This window comes from Hesperophylax consimilis, chromosome 27 (genome assembly GCF_061612785.1).
Source record: "Hesperophylax consimilis isolate HC1 chromosome 27, BYU_Hcon_1.0, whole genome shotgun sequence".
NCBI classification, from domain to species: domain Eukaryota; kingdom Metazoa; phylum Arthropoda; class Insecta; order Trichoptera; family Limnephilidae; genus Hesperophylax; species Hesperophylax consimilis.
Window position 1 is genome coordinate 19,075,916 of NC_142862.1, and position 22,579 is coordinate 19,098,494.

General features: G+C 33.3%; 1 protein-coding gene across 1 annotated transcript in view; it reads right to left on the bottom strand.

Moving 5' to 3' along the window:
* Cht2 (Chitinase 2) overlaps positions 1-16,830 on the bottom strand; it is a 28,680-nt gene extending 11,850 nt beyond the window's left edge. The window contains exon 1 of the mRNA XM_089648045.1: positions 16,586-16,830. Within this exon, the coding sequence (XP_089504171.1) occupies positions 16,586-16,664 (79 nt within the window). The 5' untranslated portion in view covers positions 16,665-16,830. The remainder of the gene's footprint in view (positions 1-16,585) is intronic.
* Between the last annotated feature and the right edge of the window lie 5,749 nt (positions 16,831-22,579).

Sequence of the window (22,579 nt, forward strand, 5' to 3'; positions counted from 1 at the left end):
CGAAAGATTTTTTTAAAATATTTATGTTGAGGGATCAGTAGGATTTATAGGCCCTGTTAGAAGTTCTACCGAGCCGAACCCTCTGATATGAAAATATCTGGAGTCGGTGAATTATTTTCCCATTTGATCTCTGGTGAGTTGACGTGTTGCTCTTGTATTGTTTTGTATTTATTTTGCTTATATAATGCACTTGCATAATGTTGATTGACTAGATGATCATTTGTGGAAAAGTGTGTGTAAGGGTTTAGTTTTTCCTATGGGGAAGATTTAACCCGGACATAAAATCTGAAGTTAAAAAAAAAAAAAAAATGTATTTGATGGTCGGTTGTGTATAATATGTGTACTATGTAGATATATTTTTTATTCTTTTAATATAAATATATTTTGAAGTATAGCCTTTTTTGTTCTTTAATGCATATCTTATATCTTATGTTATCTCATTTTTTTGTTGAAAGAGAGATTTGTAAATACGAATCCTAGAGAGAGCCCGCCAATATTTAAAACAGAGCAAATATCTCTAGCCAAATGTCTAAAGTAGCATGTAAAGAAACTCTGATATTTTGTCATCCATATAACCACGTAATAACATAATATAATAAAAATATGTTTTTTTTTAATTATTTTTCGGAGAATACTTAGCTTTTTTTTCTATTGGGAGAATTTCATATAGTAACTTATTCTACCCGAAAAATGTTTAGTTCAAAAATATTTTTTTTAAGCTTAAAAGTGATGTGTACAAGGGAAATATGTTATATGGAAATATACACGGTGCCCGGAAACTCGTAGTACAAGCGGGAAACTGGAGAATCTACACCACATGGGGAACCCAAAAAAACATAAAGTTTTTTGATTTGAGCATTTTCAAAAAAAAATATTTTTCGGCTATTTTAGGGTTAAAGTTTTTTCTGGTGTTTAGGGTTGAATAACAGATGTTTTAACCCTGCAGAGCAGAAATATTTTATGATTACACCGGGTTAAATGAAGGGTGATTTCAAAATAATGCTTCAAATCCGAGTTTCTTCATTTGTTTTACTTTCAAATAGTTTTAATTAGTTGGGTACTTTGATCTTCAGTAATAATTTATAAGAATTTAATTAAAAAAATTTAAAAAAAAAAAAAAATAATCAACTTCAAACTCGATTTACTCGATAACGAAAGCTCAAATAAAAAAAAAATATACTACAAAATCGACTCCAAATGTGATGTAGATTCACCAGTTTCCCGCTTGTACTACGAGTTTCCGGACACCCTGTATATGGAATAAATTTTCAATAGAAAACTGTGTTCATGAAATTCAAATGGGATAGATATCTACGATGTCAGGCGGGTGTAAGTGAGACCGAACTCTGGGCTATTAGGCTAAATGGAACATTTGTTTCGTTTTAAAATTTTATGGAATGCACTTCCCGTGTTATTCTTTACTCTACTATTAGTTCGTAGATGGTAGATTTAAATGTGATAAATAAAAATAATGAACGCGTAAAGAAAAATTTTTATCACATGGGTTAGTTTCCCGTGGGGATCGATATGAAAAAAAGCATCTATGTACCGTAATTATCTCTATTTTAAAGAATTTAAGATTTTTAATGAGCTACCGATAGATGTTAAAGAAGCTAAACGCCTTGCTGCTTTTCGTGGGTTGTGCCTAAATACAATAAAAACTAAGTTTTAGATGTATTGTAAAGTGTCCTTAAGGCGATGCACTACGTCGTGTAATATTTTTAATTGAGCCGCTATCAATAACAACCCTTACGTAGATGGCGATAAGGTTTAAATTCCCGCTTAACACCGTCCGCCTGTTTTGATTTATGCAAGAAAAAAACATGGCCAAAATGTGCCTTTTATTTTATTTTATGGATGTTCAGGCATAAATATTTAATTTTTTTCGATCATTTTATAAATAACTTAATTTGCCACATTATATAATAAAATCATAACCGAAAATGGGTTCGTAAGTAGGAGATTTCGAACTTTAAAGCAGTTTTCATAGGCCTTATACATTATTTTTTTCTGGGCTTATAAAAAGACTTATCTAAAAACAACTCGATTATTTCAAAGGCCAAGATGTATTCTACTCGCAGTATTTAATTAAAGCATCTGAAACATTTCTAGGCGACCAAATTTTCAAACCAAAAACACATGATTTTGCATTACTACGTATGGCATCGCCTTAATGTCATAGAAATAAGTCTTTAGAAAGGTTTATACTAGATATAAAAATGAAAAATAAAAACATATATGTATAATTATATATATGTATATATGCCGGCCCTGTGGACACTCCGGGAGCCGACTTGCCAAGGCCCCAAAGGGCCTAGAAGCCAAGGCGGTGATAGTACCTACCTAACACCTGTTAACCGACCGACCCTGACTGTCCAGCATGCTATGATTAGCGCGTTATGAAAACCTCGCAACGGGGATTACCGATTAGGCGTTGCCAAACTTGCAAGCCAAAAACGAATGTAAAATCACTGTGTAAGGTGTAAACAACTTTATTATATTGTTATTCGTCATTGTATTTAAACAGCCTTCCTGTTTGCCGACAGGAATGCGTGTGATTCACGGACCGTGGAGAGGTAGGGAGCGTGGCTTAGTCACAAGTCAATACACTCATATCACTCGTAATCACCTCTCAAGTAGCTAGTTTAAATTATGTTAGTATTATATATTTAAGGAGATTTTGTCAATTTAAAATTACGGGTATGAACTCCTTATCTATACCTAATCCACAAATTTCCTAGTTCTTTTGATGCCATTACTATCGGACACTTACGGAAGCAATAAACCGAATTTTTTTTAACTTCATTATTTTACAGGAATTTGACCCACATAAATTCGCATTTAAATTCATTGTTCTTTTCGTATCATGGAGATGAGAGTCATCAGATATCGGCGACAATACAGAAGGAGAAAAAAGGCATCAACCTCAAAGTTCCTCAACCATGACGACAGCTGATGGCTTTCCATTCGTAATGAACTTCGATATGACGGAGGCTGGTGGCGATGTTTGTTTTTATTTCTGAGAATGTGGCCAAGCATGCAGATTTCCTTTTCTCGATTCTGACGAATTCCCCTTCATCTCCATCGTCATCGTATTAACATCTTTACTTATCACTTTGTTTTAACCAATTTTATTGTTTAGATTCAACCGACTTGTTTCGTGAGCAATCCTCACCTCACAAGGATTTACTTTATATTAAATTACCAAAAATGTAGACTTAAAGATGTACTGGGAGATTTGTGGGGAGTGGAGGGGGGGGGAGGGGGGTTACAATTGGCACAGATTTAGCAGAGGACCATTCTAAAAGGTTTTCTGACTATTAATAACTACTACTTGTATATTTAACTACTTGTATATTTTTTTAAAATTCTTCACTTTTATAACTCTTAGTATAAATTCTAACTCGATAACTTATGTAAAACTTATTTATAATCTATGTAAAAGCCCCTATGGGCGTATAACAACAACAATAAAACAACAACAATTAATAATATTTACTATGACTATTAATTTACACAACTAATTTCCAGAAATTAGAAAGTGTGCAAAGAAGAATTTGAATATTATCAATTATTAGAAAACCTTTTTAGATTTATTAAAATGGCTCCACAAAATAAGTTTGCTGTGTTTGAAAATTTTTTATATTAAGTTTAATAAAACCTAACTATTTTCTTTCAATTTCGTACGCTCGCGAAATTTAAGAAATTTTCTTTCAATTGTGTTTGATCGCATAAAACTAATATTTTTAATAGCTTTTCCTACAGGCACATAACCCATAATATACAATATAGAGATATTTTATTTTGGGAAAAGGGTATTCTCGGACGTGGAACGGGTTCAATCAAATATCTTCACTGTGGCGATGTTTTGTGTTACTGCGCTACGTGCTACGAATCGGATAATATAATGACAATCACAATTGAATATTAATTGGTTAGTTAAATACCAAACCCGGCTTAGAATCACAGGGGCTTAGCTACAAAAATTGGTATTTTGAGTTAAGCTTATTTTTTAAATCTTACCATTCCTTAATCTTAACTTCTTTTCGATATTTTATAATAAGCCACATTCTAAAACTTCTGGTAATTGTTTGGTTTTGGTTGCCTCATTGTATCTTTTAAAATATCTGCTCAAATGATTCTCATTTCTGAGCACAAACTGCCTCTTTAGTTTTAATATTCTTGTTCTGTCCTGTCCTGCTGTTATTGTTATTCTAAGTTTTGTCATCACTTTGTATAAACAGTATATTTAGTGTTACAATATTAGATCTGTATTGGGTAAGGCACACTGTAGGAATAATTTTAAGAAGATTACCACTAATACTAAATTACCGTTTTTAGGTTTGTTATAGTTAAGCACATATGAAGTAAAAATGTCACTAAACTGCGCTATATAAATGTCATGTTATTGTTATTATTACCACTCCACTATTTCGCCAGTTTCTTTCTATCCTCTTACCTTATCCTCCCATATTCCATCACACATCATTCACTATGGGAATGCAATACACCCACTGGTTCTTGCGTTGTGTTATTCTCGTATACATAAAATAATAATAAATTTTCTGATCCGGTATTCAATGGTACGCGTATGAAGAATAATGAATAAGTTATAAAATCGGCCAATGCACTAGAATAGATACAGGGTTTTCCAATAAGAGGTGTTATTTTGATATTCAAAGAAAAATTGCATTTTTTAATGATCGAAAGTTTATTTCATTATAAAGAGGAAAGTATGTCGTTAATAGTGAAAAATAACATCAGTCAAATGACCACCACGACCACGCCTACAGGACCATATCTTTTTCATGAAATTTTCCATAACCAAATCGCAAAGTGGCTGTCTTATGTCCTCGATAGCCTTACGAATCCAACTTTGAGGTCTTGAATCGACGGTGTCCTGTTGGCGTAGACCTTTTCTTTCACGTGGCTCCAAAGGAAGAAGTCGCAAGATGTTAAATCACAAGATATCGGTGGCCAATTGTGATCACCTCTTCGAGAGGTAACACGGTCCGGAAACTTTTCCCATAAAAGATCAATGGTTTCGATGCTTGTGTGGCACGTAGCGCCGTCTTGTTGAAAGTAAACGTTGTCCAAATCAATACCATCCAATTCCGGCCATAAAAAATCATTAATCATATCTCGATAGCGCAATACATTCACCAATAACACCTCTTATTGGAAAACCCTGTACATACAATTACTATACACATTATAACATTCCACTTTCCAGTCAATGAGCAATTGGATCTTTGTGTGATGAAGATAAGAATATTATTGCTAACAATCCAGTTAGAAATACTATTTTAATTAATATTGTTACAACATGGAAACAATAAACAATGTTATACTAATTGAAATCAGGAACAAAAACCATTTTAATTACGATTCACTTGGATATTTTAACGGTCTCTTACACTAGCGACCAAATTCTGGTAAAATGTTTAAAAATATAATATTCTTTCTAAGGGTACCTAGCGTGGTCGATCGACAAAGGATTTATCAATAATGTCAATAACTTGCCGCTTATCATTAAAGATACATTACAAACAACAATTCACGGCGAATAATTGAAGAACACTTTGAGCAATTTGAACAATTCTTCAAATTTCAAAGTTGATTTCCAAGTCCTGTGTAATTTTTTTTCAAGATCTGTTATTATTTCAGTATTGTCAAGCAACTAGCCTATAATGATATAGTAACAGAACTCGAATAAGACTTTCACAGATTCCGAAAATGAACGTTGAAATATGATGAATTTCATCAAATTTCAAAGTTGATTTTCAAGTTCTGTGAAGATTCTATTCAAGTTCTGTTATTATATAATTATTGGCCGGTTGTTTCACAAAACTGAAATAAAAAATAATATGAAAAAACATGCAGAAAACTTGTAAATCAACGATTAAATTTGATGAATTGTTCAAATTGTGTCGTTGTGAACTTATTTATTCGTTGGTGGTCTGCAGTCGACCCCGGGAACGATGACAAATTATCGATATTATTTTCTATTTATAGTTCTATCTATGCTATAAATCACTAAAATCGATAATTTGTCTCTACCACCTTAATATTAATATATTTTACTACAAATTTATCTTTTAATTTTTATTGACTGAATAGTTTTATAATAAACTAGTCGACCTCGCAATGCTTCGCTATTACTAATGTCTTTATCGGATGTCTCCGACTTCGTGGAGGAATTGTGGACCATTCATTAATGTATACCACAATGTTACTGTTAAAAAAGTAAATTACATCTACTTTAAGGCCCCGTAGTAGGCGTTCAAAGATAGTTTGAAAGGGAGATACGAATGTTAGAGGGAGCGGGCTAATATTAAAAAACGATAATAATTAAGGCGATGCACTACGTTGTGTAATATTTTAAATTGAGCCGCTATCAATAACAACCCTTACGTAGATGGCGTTAAGGTTTAAATTCCCGCTTAACACCATTCGCCTGTTTTGACTTATGCAAGAAAAAAACATGGCCAAAAGTGCCTTTTATTTCATTTTGTGGATAATTATACAATAATGCGTTCGTAAGTAGGAGATTTTGAACTTTAAAGCAGTTTTCATAGACCTTTACATTATTTTTTCTGGGCTTATAAAAAGACTTGTAAAAATGTAAAAATTCTACTCTACTCGCAGTATTTAATTAAAGCATCTGAAACATTTCTAGGCTACCAAATTTTCAAACCAAAAACACATGATTTTGAATTACTACGAATGGCATCGCCTTAAGCGAAAATTGAGAAAATATTTAATTTCACGACTCTTTGAAATAGAGCAAAAATCTTTCGACAAATTTTTTTCTTGCATTTAAAGAAACACTGTGATTTTTTTCATGACTACTACATATTAAATAACAGAACAAAACGTGTTTCAATAATTTTCATAGCTTACTTTGCGATTTTTTTTCAATCGAGGGAATTTCATACAATTAACGTTTCGGCATTACAAATTTATATTCGTTCCTTTCCCACCAGTCGTGGTTCAGCTCGGCAGTTCGGCTAAAGTGTTTATACGCACTATTAAGGTGACGAATTTAAATTAAATATCATTAATACAACATGGAAATCAATATTCTGGCGTTACCAATTTGTAAAAAAGCATAATACCATTACCTTTAGAAAGATTTTTTTAAATGAAAAGACATGCAAAATATCTATGCAAATTTATTATCTTTAAAAATATTCCATGAAATAATATCTAAGTAGATATTAATATATATAGAAGTAAATATTTAAGGCCTTACCAATTAACATGTTTAAAGTTTTTACACAGTTGATAAACAACCATTAATGTAGCTTAAATTATTGTTTATCAGTTGCGTAAAATTTAAAACACGTTTATTAGTAAGGGGGTTAGAGATTACATCTGCTTATCGATTATTGATAGTTGACAATATCTCGTAGATACACAATGTAAATAATAGTACCTACGTTCATCAAGTTTAGTGAATCATCGGTAAAAAATACACCGACGGGCGGACAAGATAAAAACCCGATAAGAAAAATCAATTGTGTACAAACTGTCAACAAATACTAGACAAAAATTGAATAATGTTTTTAAATTTAATATTGCCTTATATTGTGGTGTACCTCTAAAAATTTTGGGAAAACTGATAGGCCCGGAAGAAAATATTCCTACTAGGTACTTACTAGGTAGGTAGGTACTTCATTTCGAAAATGACATTTTAAATTCAAAATAAATTTGAGCTCATTAAACCAGATATGACACCCGAAATTAGTACATTTAATTACTGAAAGGAGATGATTTTAGATCATATTTAAATTAAATAATACTATTATAACTTGTTACTTTATGATTCTGTAGCAAAATGTGTGAATTTATATTTTATTTTTTTAATATTTATATAAAATTTGTTATACGTATAAAAATTACTTGGAAGAAGCAACGCTTTTAGCATTAAAAACATTTTTCAAGTTCATTCAACCTGTCAGATTCGGAAGTCATACATAACCTCACAATTCAATCTAAAAACAATATTGTTCTAAAATTAGTTTTACTCGATGTTGTCAGTTGAAAAGATGTTGTTGTTGAAAATATTTAGATTCATTTTTATAAATTTCTAGATTTTGTTAACACGCTGTAGACCTGGCTTGATATTTGTCGGAATGCAAAAAACATAGATAGATATTTTCGAGTAGGTACTTTATAAATTAAGGTTAGTCAATATGATTTATCTTTATACAAACACCGATAACGGTAACCGCAATGTAGCATTTATGATCTGGAAATTGTCAAAACCACGAAATTCCCGTTAGAATGAATCATTTGTGTTGAGTTTTTGTTTGTTTTTTAGAAAGCATGGCTTTAACGGTAAGTTTAAAATATCGTTTTGATAAACGTTTTTCATCTTATAAACTGTGCTTAGATTTAACTGTAGTTAGCTGGTTAGTTAGTTAGTTAGCTCGATTTGGGAGGCCACTTTGAATTTTCGCTTGATTATTATCGATTTTTAATATTAGCGCGCTCCCTCTAACATTCTTATTTACATAAAGATTCGAAATTTTAAAATTGGAAATTCATATGTCATACGGCATATATTCTGGTCTAGTAATGTGTAATTTCTATCACCTAGGAAATTCTAAAAATATAGTACTATAGGATTCATATGTCTTATACTGATTTATAAATGTGAAAATTCTAACTATACAATTGTAAATGTTCCCCAAAATGCCCTGGAAAGAATCTCAGACTTGTGATGTCCCGAAAGAAACCATTCATCTGTTCTGAATGCAATTACCTACTAATGTTATCCAAATTGACCCTGGTAATAAATTACATCTTTGCGATTCTTTCAAGGATAAAGAAACCATCCTGTCACTTCGAATGCAATCAACAATATTCTCAAAATTTATTTTGACAGCATCGCCATTCCATTGTAAGAATATTATGTACTAAATACACAATTTGGCTGTCCTGAAACGGGAATCCTTCACAGTTGGAAAGACAAAGGTTCATTTTGTTTTGTATTGTTTGTAATTTATATATATATATATATAAATTACAAACAATTTATATATATATATAAATAAATAAATAAAAATAAACATATCTCCCCTTCAAACCATCTTTGAACGCTTACTACGGGGCCTTAAGATTGTTTTTCAAATAGTTTTACAATCGGTAGGACCTTAAATTTATCAAAAAGTTCACTAGTTGGAGTACATGGAGCAACAAAATATGTTTTCTACGGCGATGGGAATTGAGCCCACAACTTCTGTCAAGTCAAGGTCAAGAATTTCTGTAAATTGGTAACTAACTTAGAGTTCGTGATCTAAATTTAAATTTTCAAAATGTTCTAAAACCTTTAAGCAGTGAAGTAAGCATTCCGGTTGGTAATTTAGTACATCTACATTTCGCGTAGGTACCGAACTTTTAAACGTGTATAAAAACTACGCGGTGACGGCCAACTGCAGCATTTCAAATCACCAGTAAAAACACTTGCTGTAACGAATTTAAAAAAAAACATTGATACAAACCTTGGCAGACGGCGGCGAACGGGTGGCAGAATCTTAAATAAGGATAAAGTTAAATTAAAGTACCTAAAGTTATTTAGTCAACATCGCGTCGGGCCAAGCAATAGTGCAAGAATTATTGTGGACGACGTATTTCTTATGGTCACGAGATAAAGAAGACAAAATGGTTAAAAACTATTTTTAAATTTTTTCCGACTTTATGTCCGGGTTAAATCTTCCCCATAGGAAAAACTAAACCCTTCCACACACTTTTCCACAAATGATCATCTAGTCAACCCACATTATGCAAGTGAATTATATAAGCAAAATAAATACAAGAACAACACGTCAACTCACCAGAGATTAAATGGGAAAATAATTCACCGATATTTTCATATCAGAGGGTTCGGCTCGGTAGAACTCCTAACTGGGCCTATAAATCCTACTGATCCCTCAACTAAAATATTAAATCTTTCGTATTTTTATTAATAGATGTAATTACTATTTTTTGTTTGACAGAGGATTGACACTTCCTCCCAGGGACTGACTAAAATGTGCTCGCAAAACTCGAAAAGTAGCCGACCGATATTGTTGAAAATTTCTAAGTTAGTCAATATCAGTGCCAGGAGTGTTTAAAGATGTTTAAATGTTATAAGAAGTCGTGGACGCCCGATGAATACTTAAGGCGATGCCATACGTAGTAATCCAAAATCATGTGTTTTTGGTTTGAAAATTTGGTCGCCTAGAAATGTTTCAGATGCTTTAATTAAATACTGCGAGTAGAATACATCTTGGCCTTTGAAATAATCGAGTATTTTTTAGATAACTCTTTTTATAAGCCCAGAAAAAAATAATGTAAAGGCCTATGAAAACTGCTTTAAAGTTCAAAATCTCCTACTTACGAACCCATTTTTGGTTATGATTTTATTGTATAATGTGGAAAATTAAGTTATTTATAAAATGATCGAAAAAAAATTAAATATTTATGCCTGAACATCCACAAAATAAAATAAAAGGCACTTTTTGGTCATGTTTTTTTCTTGCATAAATCAAAACAGGCGGATGGTGTTAAGCGGGAAGTTAAACCTTATCGCCATCTACGTAAGGGTTGTTATTGATAGCGGCTCAATTTAAAATATTACACGACGTAGTGCATCGCCTTAACGCAATATCTCTACACCGTAATGAGATAACGGATTCGAATTAAAATCGATGTAATGTAGTTTTTTAACAGTAAATTGTGGTATACAGTAGTGAATGGTGGCAGAAGTCGGAGGCACGTGAGAAAGACATTAGCAATGGCGAAGCATTGCAGGAGATCCACTAGTATTCAGTGAAAATTGTATCCTAAATTAATTGCAGCGTGGTTGAAGATCTCGGTTTGAAATGCAACAAATAATCTTCATGTCAGTTCTAGAATTGCATTGTCAATCTTGCCCATGATATTGCAGGATCGGAAGATGCTTTAAGATTTCTCATCGTCCAAGGATGAAGACTCCAGTTTTATGAAATTAATGATGACGAAATCGAGCGGATCCGTCAGTCACCAGCCAAAAGGACACCCATTGCTCTGGGCTGTTGAACAAGGAATTCATACATTTCTGATCAAAATGAATATTGTTCCATGGATTTGTAAAGGAACTGGTATTCTCATTTATTCAGTTGGTGACAACAAGCAGTGGGAGATGATAATTGAATGGATATTTTTAAATATTCAACGCACAATAATTCATAACCGAACTTTGAAACTTATAGCCGCTCCCTATAATAGGAAAAGAACAAAATAAAGTGTGCTGGCCTTCCAATGAATTTTTGTTTTATTTTTTATTATTATTTCATATAAATTTCACATTACAATTCATTTGCATTATTTCGACTACTACATGCTCATGCCCGTATCATGGCAGCCGGACACATAATAATAATAATAAAATAGATAATATATGTTTTATTTAAAGTGATCGTATACAAAATGATCGTAAGCAAAATGAACATTAGCAAAATGAACATTAGCAAAATGATCGTAAGCAAAATGATCGTAAGCAAAATGATCATAAGCAAAATGATCGTAAGAAAAATGATCGTAAGCAAAATGATCGTAATCAAAATGATCGTAAGCAAAATGATCGTCAGAAAAATTATCCTTATCAAAATTATCCTTATCAAAATTATCGTAAGAAAATGATCGTAAGCAAAATGATCGTAAGAAAAATTATCGTAAGCAAAATGATCGTAAGCAAAATGATCGTAAGCAAAATTATCGTAAGGAAAATGATCATAAGCAAAATTATCGTAAGCAAAATGATCGTAGGCAAAATGAACGTAAGCAAAATGATCGTAAACAAAATGATCGTAAGCAAAATGAACATAAGCAAAATGATCGTAAGCAAAATGAACATTAGCAAAATGATGGTAAGCAAAATGATCGTAAGCAAAATGATCATAAGCAAAATGATCGTAAGCAAAATGATTGTAATCAAAATGAACGCAAGCAAAATAATCGTAAGCAAAATTAATCTAAGCAAAACGATCATAAGCAAAATGATCGTAAGCAAAAGGAACGTAAGCAAAATAATCGTAAGCAAAATTAATCTAAGCAAAATGATCATAAGCAAAATGATCGTAAGCAAAATGAACGTAAGCAAAATGATCGTAATCAAAATGATCGTAAACAAAATGATCGTAGGCAAATGATAAACAGATGATTGTAAGCAAATAATCGTGTCTCTGTGTCATATTAAAGTAAAAAGATTCGATATAATTTACTTGTAATCATTTATTTGAAAATATAATGTACATTACACTGCATTATGAAGACATTTTAATACTTATCGCTATCATATTACGATTACGATCAAAACGTCGGTTACCGATAATAAATAGACTACAAATTCTAGTATGTTTGGGGCATTCTTATCAATTTTCAAGTATTTCTTAACTTACTTGCTAGTTGGGCAGAAACAGGGTGGACGGAAACATAGAACAATGCACGCCACTGGTACGAGTGAAATTAATTAACTATTTTACAAGACGGCGATGCTGAAATATCTTCCGCAGTTATATTATCTATGTAATCGAACGTTTAAATAATTAATTAGACCTTGAAGGAGTGCAATAACGCAGGTACTCGTAATAAATCAAACCTCTCCCCTCCCTTCGTCCCACCCCACCCAGTCAGGTTGATGCGAGGTCTCACCAACCAACTGTAATGGTTCTGCCACTGAGAGCTCCGTTGGGATCCCTCTTTCTTTTACATATAAGAGACGCTTAGATAGTTTGGGCAGGTAGAGCGAATGAACGAATAAAGGAGTGTAAGGAAAATATATGATGCGAATGTGAGTGTTAAAAGAAGTCGGGGGTGGGGGAAAGATATGGCACGATCAAGTGAACCAAATACGAGTCTTGACCATTACAAGAGTCAGAATAACAGAAGAGTATGTGTGAGACGATGTATGAGTGTGAGTGTACCAAGACTGTGTTGTTTGGCAGTATGTCCTCTCTGCGGATCTATCGGCAGTATGCCCAGGCAGAACTTATGAAATACTTTAAATTATATTAAATTAGGAGATCGAAGCCCGGTGTTTACGGAATAAGGTCGTTGGACAAACACTCGTGTGGGACGAGGTCCCACATGGAGAAGTTAGGTTATTAACTTGCTTCCTCTTCGCATAGACCCGGATCAGATATAGGTAAGTGTGTATGAAAATGAAAATATTTGAGAGAAAAGTAGTAAAAATAACTCGGATTAGGTAATTTTCTTTCAAAATAGGCGTGGATGCCCATATAATTTTAATTGAAAAAAAATGTTACCGGACATCAAAGTGCCAATAATATCTTTTACTCCAAATGTGCTAAGGAATAGCTGGTTAAAGTTTGTCGGGTTTTAGGAGAATTAGCGTAGACACCCATCATATAATGTTACCTAAAGTTGGATAAAGTATCTGTGGACCCGGGCTTACGTCGCATCGGTGACGTGCATAAATAAATCACTCACTAAATCGATATCCTCGGACTTTTTGAATGAAATAAATTGGTCTTAAAAAACATAGATATGCCAATATATAGACAGTACAATTCTCATTCGGAGCCTACTTATTATACTATACACCAATGAAAAACTCTGATAGTTTATTCCATAGACTTTCAGAGTTTTTTATTGGTGGATATAGTTAGGCAATCATATGACGTCATAATATTAGTTTAAGCCCCTGGTGACGAGGTTATTGCGATAATTTAATAAATTGATCATTCGTTAGTTCATATTCCAAAATGTTTATTTTATACAGGTAGGTAGGCACTAGGTAGGTAAAAACTTATTAGTCGGTGATTGGGGAAACAGACTGAATGAATCAAGCGAATCATTTCGTACGGTGACGCACTGAACATTACACGGAATCAATTCATCACTTTCGAATCCCTAAAACCTGTCACAGAACGAATCATACTTGGAACACGTGAGGGAAAGATTATATCGCTCATTACATCGAATATTAATTGATTTTTAATTGTACGCGATCATTACTATATGTCAACAAGGTTCATAAATGTAACCTAACAAAAATAATTCTCCGACTAAATTATTTTAATTCATTATTTATATATCTAAATAGTATAAAACAAAGTAGCTAGCAGCGTCAGTTTGTGCGCTTAGTTCTTCTAACTACGCAACGGATTTTGATAGGGTTTTCAATCATTTAGAGAATTTCTTGCGGAAGGTTTATATAAATATAACACATGCATTTTATATTTATAAAAGTAGAGAAAAGTCTAGCAACGCCGGGTATATGTCAGCTAGTGTTCTATAAAACAATTTATGTGTAACTAACTAGCCATCACGCAATTTCCCCGCAAGGGTACGCAGAGAGGACAGACCGCCAAGCAACTCGGTCTTGGCACACACTCCTTGCCTCATTCACATCATACATGTTTTTGCCACACATACGCCTCAGGGATCCCCTTTCGACAGCATTCGGTTTACTTCATCCTTCCTCTGCCAAATCCATGCCTAACTGTCATGTATCAGGGCAGGTATCAACCTCCATTGTGGACTGCTAGCTTCGCTTCTTAATCATTTTTTTGCTCCATCATCATCACCAACCGCGTTAATTTCTCCATTAATGGAGTTACCTGCATATATTATTATTTCAATATCTCTATCAGCCTTTCTATGTTTTGTAAACATACTTCTCAAATGGACAAACTCATTCACCTGCTCCAAGTATTCGTCATTCACAACTTGTCATTTCCGTTGTGAATTATGTGTGTATATGAAATTATAAATACCCTCGAACGGTGAGAGCTATGAAATGTGCACCTGGAATATTAAAATTCCGTAGCTTATGTGATAAATGGTTAGTTGAAAACTATTTGCGTCGACTTATAAATTCCAGAGAGGAAAAGCTGTGCCATTTCATGTGCCAGAGGTAACCGTTCCAGAAACGTTGCTTTTTCTCGTGTCACAACTTCAAATTTCCGCATTAATCCGTTGCTTTTCGTTCCGATAATTTTTGAAAACTTTGTTTCATCGAGTGGGTATATTTAATGTGTCAGATTATATCAATAATATGTATAAACCTACAAAGTTATTATGATCTCTACCGCGAAAGGTCGAAGTGAGTTTTTTCTGATCCAAAAATGCCGTCGTCCAACAAACATTACGTAAAAAAAACGCTTCGTAGTTAGGTACCTATGTACGAATTTTTTTTTTTCAAAGTATTGATTCCATTTGTAAGGTCGTATTGTTGTAGGTGCCTACCCAATTTTTGTAATATTGTAAACCTTTTTTAGAAGGTACCTACCCGGCAAATTCAGATTGATAAAGAGAATCGTTTGAAATCTATATTAAATATTTGAAAGAGAATAAGTACGTAGGTACCTAAATAGTATAAAATCCCTAAATAGTATAAAATAAATATATCCGTGTCTGTCTGTTTGTGCGCATAGCTTTTCTAAACTACGCAGCGGATTTTGATAGGGTTTTCACTATCAATTAGAAAATCTCTTCCGGAAGGTTTATATATTTAATCCATGCATATTATATTTATAAAAAGTACAGAAAAGTCGATGTTTTGTAATCAAGTCGTAAAAAAACATTTTCTATACCTTATGAGATACCATAAAATAGTGTACTACAGAATTGTATACATATCTTGAAAAAGGTCTACAGAAAATTCCAAGGTGGTATATTATGTCTCCTAAGGATAACCCCGAGCAATGCTGGGTACACGTCAGCAAGTAATTTATTAGTTATAAATACAGGGTGTCCGGGGGTAAAGTGTGCTAACTGTATTCGGGAGGTGATTCTACATGCTTTTAGAAATAAATAAGATGAATAACTTTTTCAAAATTTCAACGTTTTAAGGTACAAAAGTTGGAATGTTTGTACGGGAAAATAAATATTGGAATTTCGAAAAAGTTTTTTTTTTTACTTCTACCATCATGTAGAATCACTCCTCGAAGTTAGCGCACTTTACCCCTGGACACCCTGTATAAACTATAAATTATGGTAAAGAACGGGTCGTTTCTACGATTCGTTCTTGAGTTTAATGGCTCGGCTGTGGAACGATTTCCTGGCCTCTCTTCAAGACCATGTTCACTCCTTCTTCACCTCAAAAATACCCTCCACACAGCAACCCCAAAGATGACATAGGCACTGAGCGAAATTATTTTGCGTGGAGTTAACGTAAATAAAACGAAATATTTGGCTAGGTTATCAAAAAAATAGTTAGTTTTTTTCAACGTGATTCCCATAATCGTTTTAATAAAATTACCAGTCGCATTTCTTCAAAACATATTTAAAATATTATAAAAGTATTGGGTACTTAATAATTTCTTATGAGAATCGTATGACGATCCAATCATTACATCCCACATTGTCTTTTGTTTAACTGGAGTAAAAGTTTAAAAGCACCGTTATTGTGTGAAATATTAAACCGAATATACCTACGCAAAAATATTCTATAATTTAATATTATTGACTTGTTTTTAATGATTTCTGATGGTTCAATATGGTGAATTGTCCCAATGTTCTGCCTAGCCCGTCGGAGAACTTACAAGGAAGTGATTAGAAGCTAATAAATGAGCGTAAACCAGTTATTTACCTGTGAGGGAACTGGCAAATTCAGCCAAGGAAATGGTCCATATTCCTATTAGAATCCAATTTAAACTACTTTTAAACATATTGTTAACTTCACAACACACGTTAACTTTGTATAATAACTGTATTTAAACAGATATAACCGTTTTTATCGTATTTAAATCGAAATCACGCGACGTACACAAATATTATTATGTATTTTTAAAACAATATAAGGTAGGTACCTCTTACTCTCTAGGCCGCGACAGCTCGAAGCGGTTTGAATCAAATGTCAAAATAATATTCTTTCCAAACTGGTTTTACACTTAAAAACTTATTTTAACACCTAAGTAAAAAGATCCGCGCCATTTTGCAGCGGGGAACGCTAGCCTATCAGCGTTAAGTAACATTTTTACTTATGGTGTTACTAGACTCGAAAATTCTACCTAGAACACCTAAACTTAAAGTTTTCCTTACTAGCACTACGAATTTCAATCAAAAGAGTTGTACCAAATATATAATGTAGCGTAATATCATCACGCGATTGTTTAAACTTTTTCGTGAGGTGTATTTATTTTGTAATACTTTTACCAATACTTTTTCCCCATCCCGTAGATTATGAAAGTAAGGTTATTGGAGGGAATCAACAGTTACATTAAAACCTTATTCAAGCTGAAATGAGCTCTGTGTCGCATATAAATTAATATGTTTTAAGGGTTGTATTGGTTTGACGGTAAAGCTTATTGGTCTTATTATGCACGACATCAAAAGCTGCAGTACGTGAAGTGACAGTTAATTCAAAATGGCGCACTTTCGAGGTCTCGTTCACTTTTTGTGAGACTTCAACACTGTATTGTTTTAATTGAACGCAAGCGGACGCAAAATGAATAATAAATTTATGAAATGTATTTTGACTAGAAATATACTGAATTGGGCAAACACACCACTGAAAAAGTATTATTAATATCAACCCATTTTTTGAAGTTTATCTCATCAAAATGAAAATTCAACATACCTACAAAAAGTGATATATGAAGTCATGAAAAGTGATGAAACAAAAACTAGGTTACATAGGTAACTATTAAACCTAGTTTTTGTTTCATCACTTTTAATTGCTCTATACTATATCACTTTTTAAAGGTGTGTTGAATTTTCATTTTGATGAAATATCATGGAACCGGTCGAGGGGTAAGGCTCTCCACTAGCAAACCAGAGGTGGGGGGTGCGTGCGCAAGTAAATTTTATTAGATTAATTTTGAACAGTGGAAGATACTCCCAGTATCGCCCTGGTGTAAGACCACCATTTTTGCTTGAAATGGCTTTGGCCTTGTTTGGTGATCACATCTGAATAGCAAGGTACTTTCCTACCTTTATCTTCCCCAACTCCTTCCTCTCCCCACTACCTTCAGCCTCATAACATACCCCAATTGAGGATGCCATAGTCTCACTGACTTCAGACGGTTGGGAACAGTTGGGAATCTTGTGCGGTTCACATTAAAACAAAAATCGGAATCAGCTAGTGCTATTAAAATTGTGGGATTTATGAAGCTGAAAGTAGTAAAACATTATATTGGCCTCAGGATATGCCTTTCAAAAACAAACGTCAATTTTCTTTATAATATAGTTTTTTTGTTGTTGACAAATTAGGGTGATGATCAGAAATTTAGTTTTCAAATGAACACTGTTAGTAAAGTTGAAAAATCACGAATTCTGTTAAAATTAAATGTATACCTAATTAATTAAAAAATAAAATAATTTTCTGATTAGATTTCAATTTCTCATTAAATTCCTTTCATGTATATTTCTTACTTTTCTTTTCATTACTCATATATAATATTATGAAGTTTAAATCATGTTCTACATTTGTACAATGTATCTGTACTCTTGTACTACATTGTGTCTACAGAACATTTTGATACGTAACTTACCTCAAATTACTACATTGTGTCTATATAATATTATGATGAACATGTCAACACAGCTTCTAAATTTTAACCTAATAATGTAAAATACTGCCACCATGGGTGGAACTACGGTGGAGACTCCCAAGGAGGATATTGTGTTACCACCTATGACGGCAGAATAACACCAATGCAAACACCTCGGCACAGGTTCTCCTAGTGAGGTGTTCACAGAACATTACTACCTAAGCTTCAATCATGTACAATAGTTGCATATCACATTTCATTCTACTACAAAGTTTTATATATGGAACATCTATCTGTATTACTTGCAGAGATGTGTTTTATTTCAAATAAATCCATTTCAAATGGAAATGCAAAATGGGTATTTTCCATTTTAAATGCTTTTTTGTAACATTCTTCCTACTATCTCTACTCATCCTTTTTTCATAACCCCCAAATACCAGTCGGTCTTACCTCGCTATGAGAGATAATTTACATTTGTCAAGTTGCTCCCTGGTAGGAGCCCTGGCAATAGAGTGATACCATTACGAAAAATACTGAACATGGGGCCATGACGCTGTAATATTAAATGTAAGATAGCAGTTTCTATTTATTGCTATCAAGCTTAATTTGTAGACCTCCATTTTAATTTTTATTTTTTATATATTCCATAATATTGTTATTGAGTTTATAAAAACAGTTTATTTAAACAAGTTCTGCAGTTTAATTATTATTACGCGTAACAGTTTGATAATGCCTTCAGAGGGCGAAACAGCTGTCACGCGTAATAATAATTACACAGCATAACGTCTTGTTTAAAAATAAACTGTTTTTATAAACCCAAAAGCAGTTTCTATGTTTTTACGTTGGCAACATTAGTCCCGCGCAAATTTTTTGTGGTCTCATAATCTGTAGTCGTGGTGTTTTTGGATTTACCATCATGTAATATGTTTGTTCTACATTGATGTCCATTATTAAATGACAAAATTGTTTAAAAATTCTATAATTATTTTAATTGTTTGACCTGAGAAACCATTTTGCATTTTCAATGCATTTTGAAAATAGGTATTTTGCATTTGAAATGCTTTTCTAAAAACCATTTTGCATTTTGCATTTTCAAATGGAAAAGTTTTGACCCATTTCCATTTTGCATTTCAAATGGTTTTGGGTACCCATTTTGCACATCTCTGATTACTTGCACACAATGTCAATATGTATACCTATAAACTGTATGTATAAGTGAATAGATAAATAAATAAATTTAAAAAAAAACATATATGCTTCTAGTATGCAGCATATGGTGTGCAACCAGGCACGACCGCTGCTCTAAATGTTTGGTGGTTTCACTGAGCACCAGATCTAAAACATAGTTGTAATACCACAGACATAGGAATTAATAGACGAGAAGACAATGGCGAGGGGTAAAATCAACTGTTGAAGAACGAAGGGGGTGAAGCTGACTGTGATTCGTCAATAAATCAATCTGACAGTAAATAGGCATCTCGCATTATAATATCACCATTTACTTCTTAAAAGTAAAATCTGCGTTTGAATGAATAGACATTTTTACATGGGAGCGCAAATTACTCGCCACGTTATGAACTAATTTGCGAAGTCCAAATTCGGCAAAAAAATTCGGTTCAATTTTCAGAGTCCAATATTTCGTTTAAGTATTTAGTTAAGACACTTTTATAAATGTTCATAATTTACTTCCCAGCAACCAACCAGCTTTTTGTTTCGCGTCCAGACATGTTTCTACAACTGATCCATATTATACAATGTGAATATGCTTAAAATAAAGTAAAATAATGCTTATATATGGAATGTAATACGACAATTGGGTTTATTCTCTTTTTCACATCTATTTTTACAAGTTTTCATAGCATTAGGTCAACATTTTGCCGTGTTATTTCGTAAAATGAACCGATGATGCCTCGACCATAGTTCGCACAAGAATGATGACGTCACGTTTTCAAATTTAACTTGAGGCCATAAGCGAGCACAGCCGGCTCCAATGGAACCGGTATGGGGAGTGGGGATAATACGCTTTTAATCACTTAGGGCAGGTCTACTAATATTCATATGTCTATGTGTAATACCTATTTACAATCACTCATTTTTAAAAAACAGGTCAAAGATATTCAATTACATAATATCAAAATAGCGATGACAGAATAATTCTATATAATAGCACACAATAAACCTTTTAATTTGTGGAGTGCACGTGTCTGAAGTTTTCAAATAAACACACTAATAAGATCGCTAAAACTAAAAAAAATAACTAATAATGACAATGACAAAATAGGTTACCAAAATATAATATGCGCATAATACTAATGCATGAGATATTAGCTGACCTGTTGAAGCATGGTTGCATTTTGCAAGTGAAATATTACTATCTCGTTCAAACACAATGTGAGAAATACTTTACTCGAGGACTTTCTCCACAATAGTACAAATGATTCAAATGCTGTCTGTAATATCGCACGGCTACCGCCATTTTTTCAGTACATTTTGTCATTATAACGGTTGTGCTATGTTTTCTGGGCTTCATACAAAATGACACAATCCAGCCACGCATTTCACTCCATCGTCAAGATCGGAACATACCTCGGTTCAACCGACATAGCAGGATGCCCCGGTTAGATGCATGAGTGAACATTAGGACGAGCCGTGCCTGTGTGCAACTAGAAATTGAAACTTCACTTTTTTTTTCTTTTTTTTATAGTGAATACCTCACAAGAGTCCCAACTGCTCCCGTCTGGAGCCAGTGAGACTATGGCATCCCCAATTGGGGGATGTTGTGAGGCTGAAGGTAAGTGGGGAAGGGAAAGAGGAAGGTGGGGAAGTACCTGGCTATTCAGATCTAGTCACTAAACACGGCTAAAGCCATTTGGAGCAACTTTTCAATTCTGAATGGTGGTCTTACACCAGGGCGATACTGGTAGTATCTTTCACTCTGGAACGTGCCGCAAATATACTATATTACTATATATTATTTTAATTAATTAATTGTGAAATAACACAAATTAATCAAATAAAATTTATTTGCGCACGCCGGGTTCGAACCCGCGACCTTCGGAATGGCAGTCCAATGCGTTACCACTGGACTATGCCGGCCGTCAAGAACTTGGAACATAAGAATGGATTCCTTCAAAATGTGTTACCAGATGCATCCGCAGCCAGAATTTTATTACTTCATTCAGAACTCAAAACTGGTTTCACTTGAGAGTTTATTATTATTTATTCGAGTCCCCAACTTTAATTAACACTACACCCAGAACACGAAAAATGTTTATCCCTGATTTTTGGAGCGCAACATACTCTGCAACCAGAATTTTATAACTGCACTTGTAACACGAGAATGGTTTCCTTCGAATTTATATTGTTACATTCTGAACACAAGACTGGTTTTAACTTTAACTTTAAGCAGCACCAAAAGTGCTCACGGTTTGCATTAAATAGTCGCATGATGTACAGGTAGGGTAATTCATTAAAGACACCTTTAAGTATGCATAAACATAGGCTGTTTCTCAGTGACATTTCGCAAGGACATGAATACATAAGCACCAATACACACAATCCTAAGTATGTGTTGTTTGAGTCAATTTGAGCATGTCCTGTATTGTAGGACCTGTAGTTCATAATAATATAATATGGAAACAATAAAAAAAAACAATGAAATATTTTAGATTTTTTTAATTTTTATAAATGTTAAAACAATGTTATAAATTCATTTTCTATTTATGAACACAAAAAAAACATTAAAATAATATTAGGTACAGATTTTGGGTTACATATTTGCAGTTACAGAAACCAATATTGGTAAAATGTTATTAATCCCAAGAATAGTTTGGGATTTTTATATCACTGAACAACTGAACAGAAAATCCCTAGAAGTGTGTTTTTAAAGAAAGCTGATATTCCCAATTTACATAAGACCTTCCACTGCTCGACTCCTAGGCCCCAGACAGGCCAATGAAATTTATTATCTCTTAGAAAAAGATGTTCTACACTTGAACATTTTTGATCAATTTCACCAGAAGTAAGGAAAAATTAAGCCTACTTCGGGCTAACGGATATGCTCACAACACATTTCTATCAGTTTTATCTCT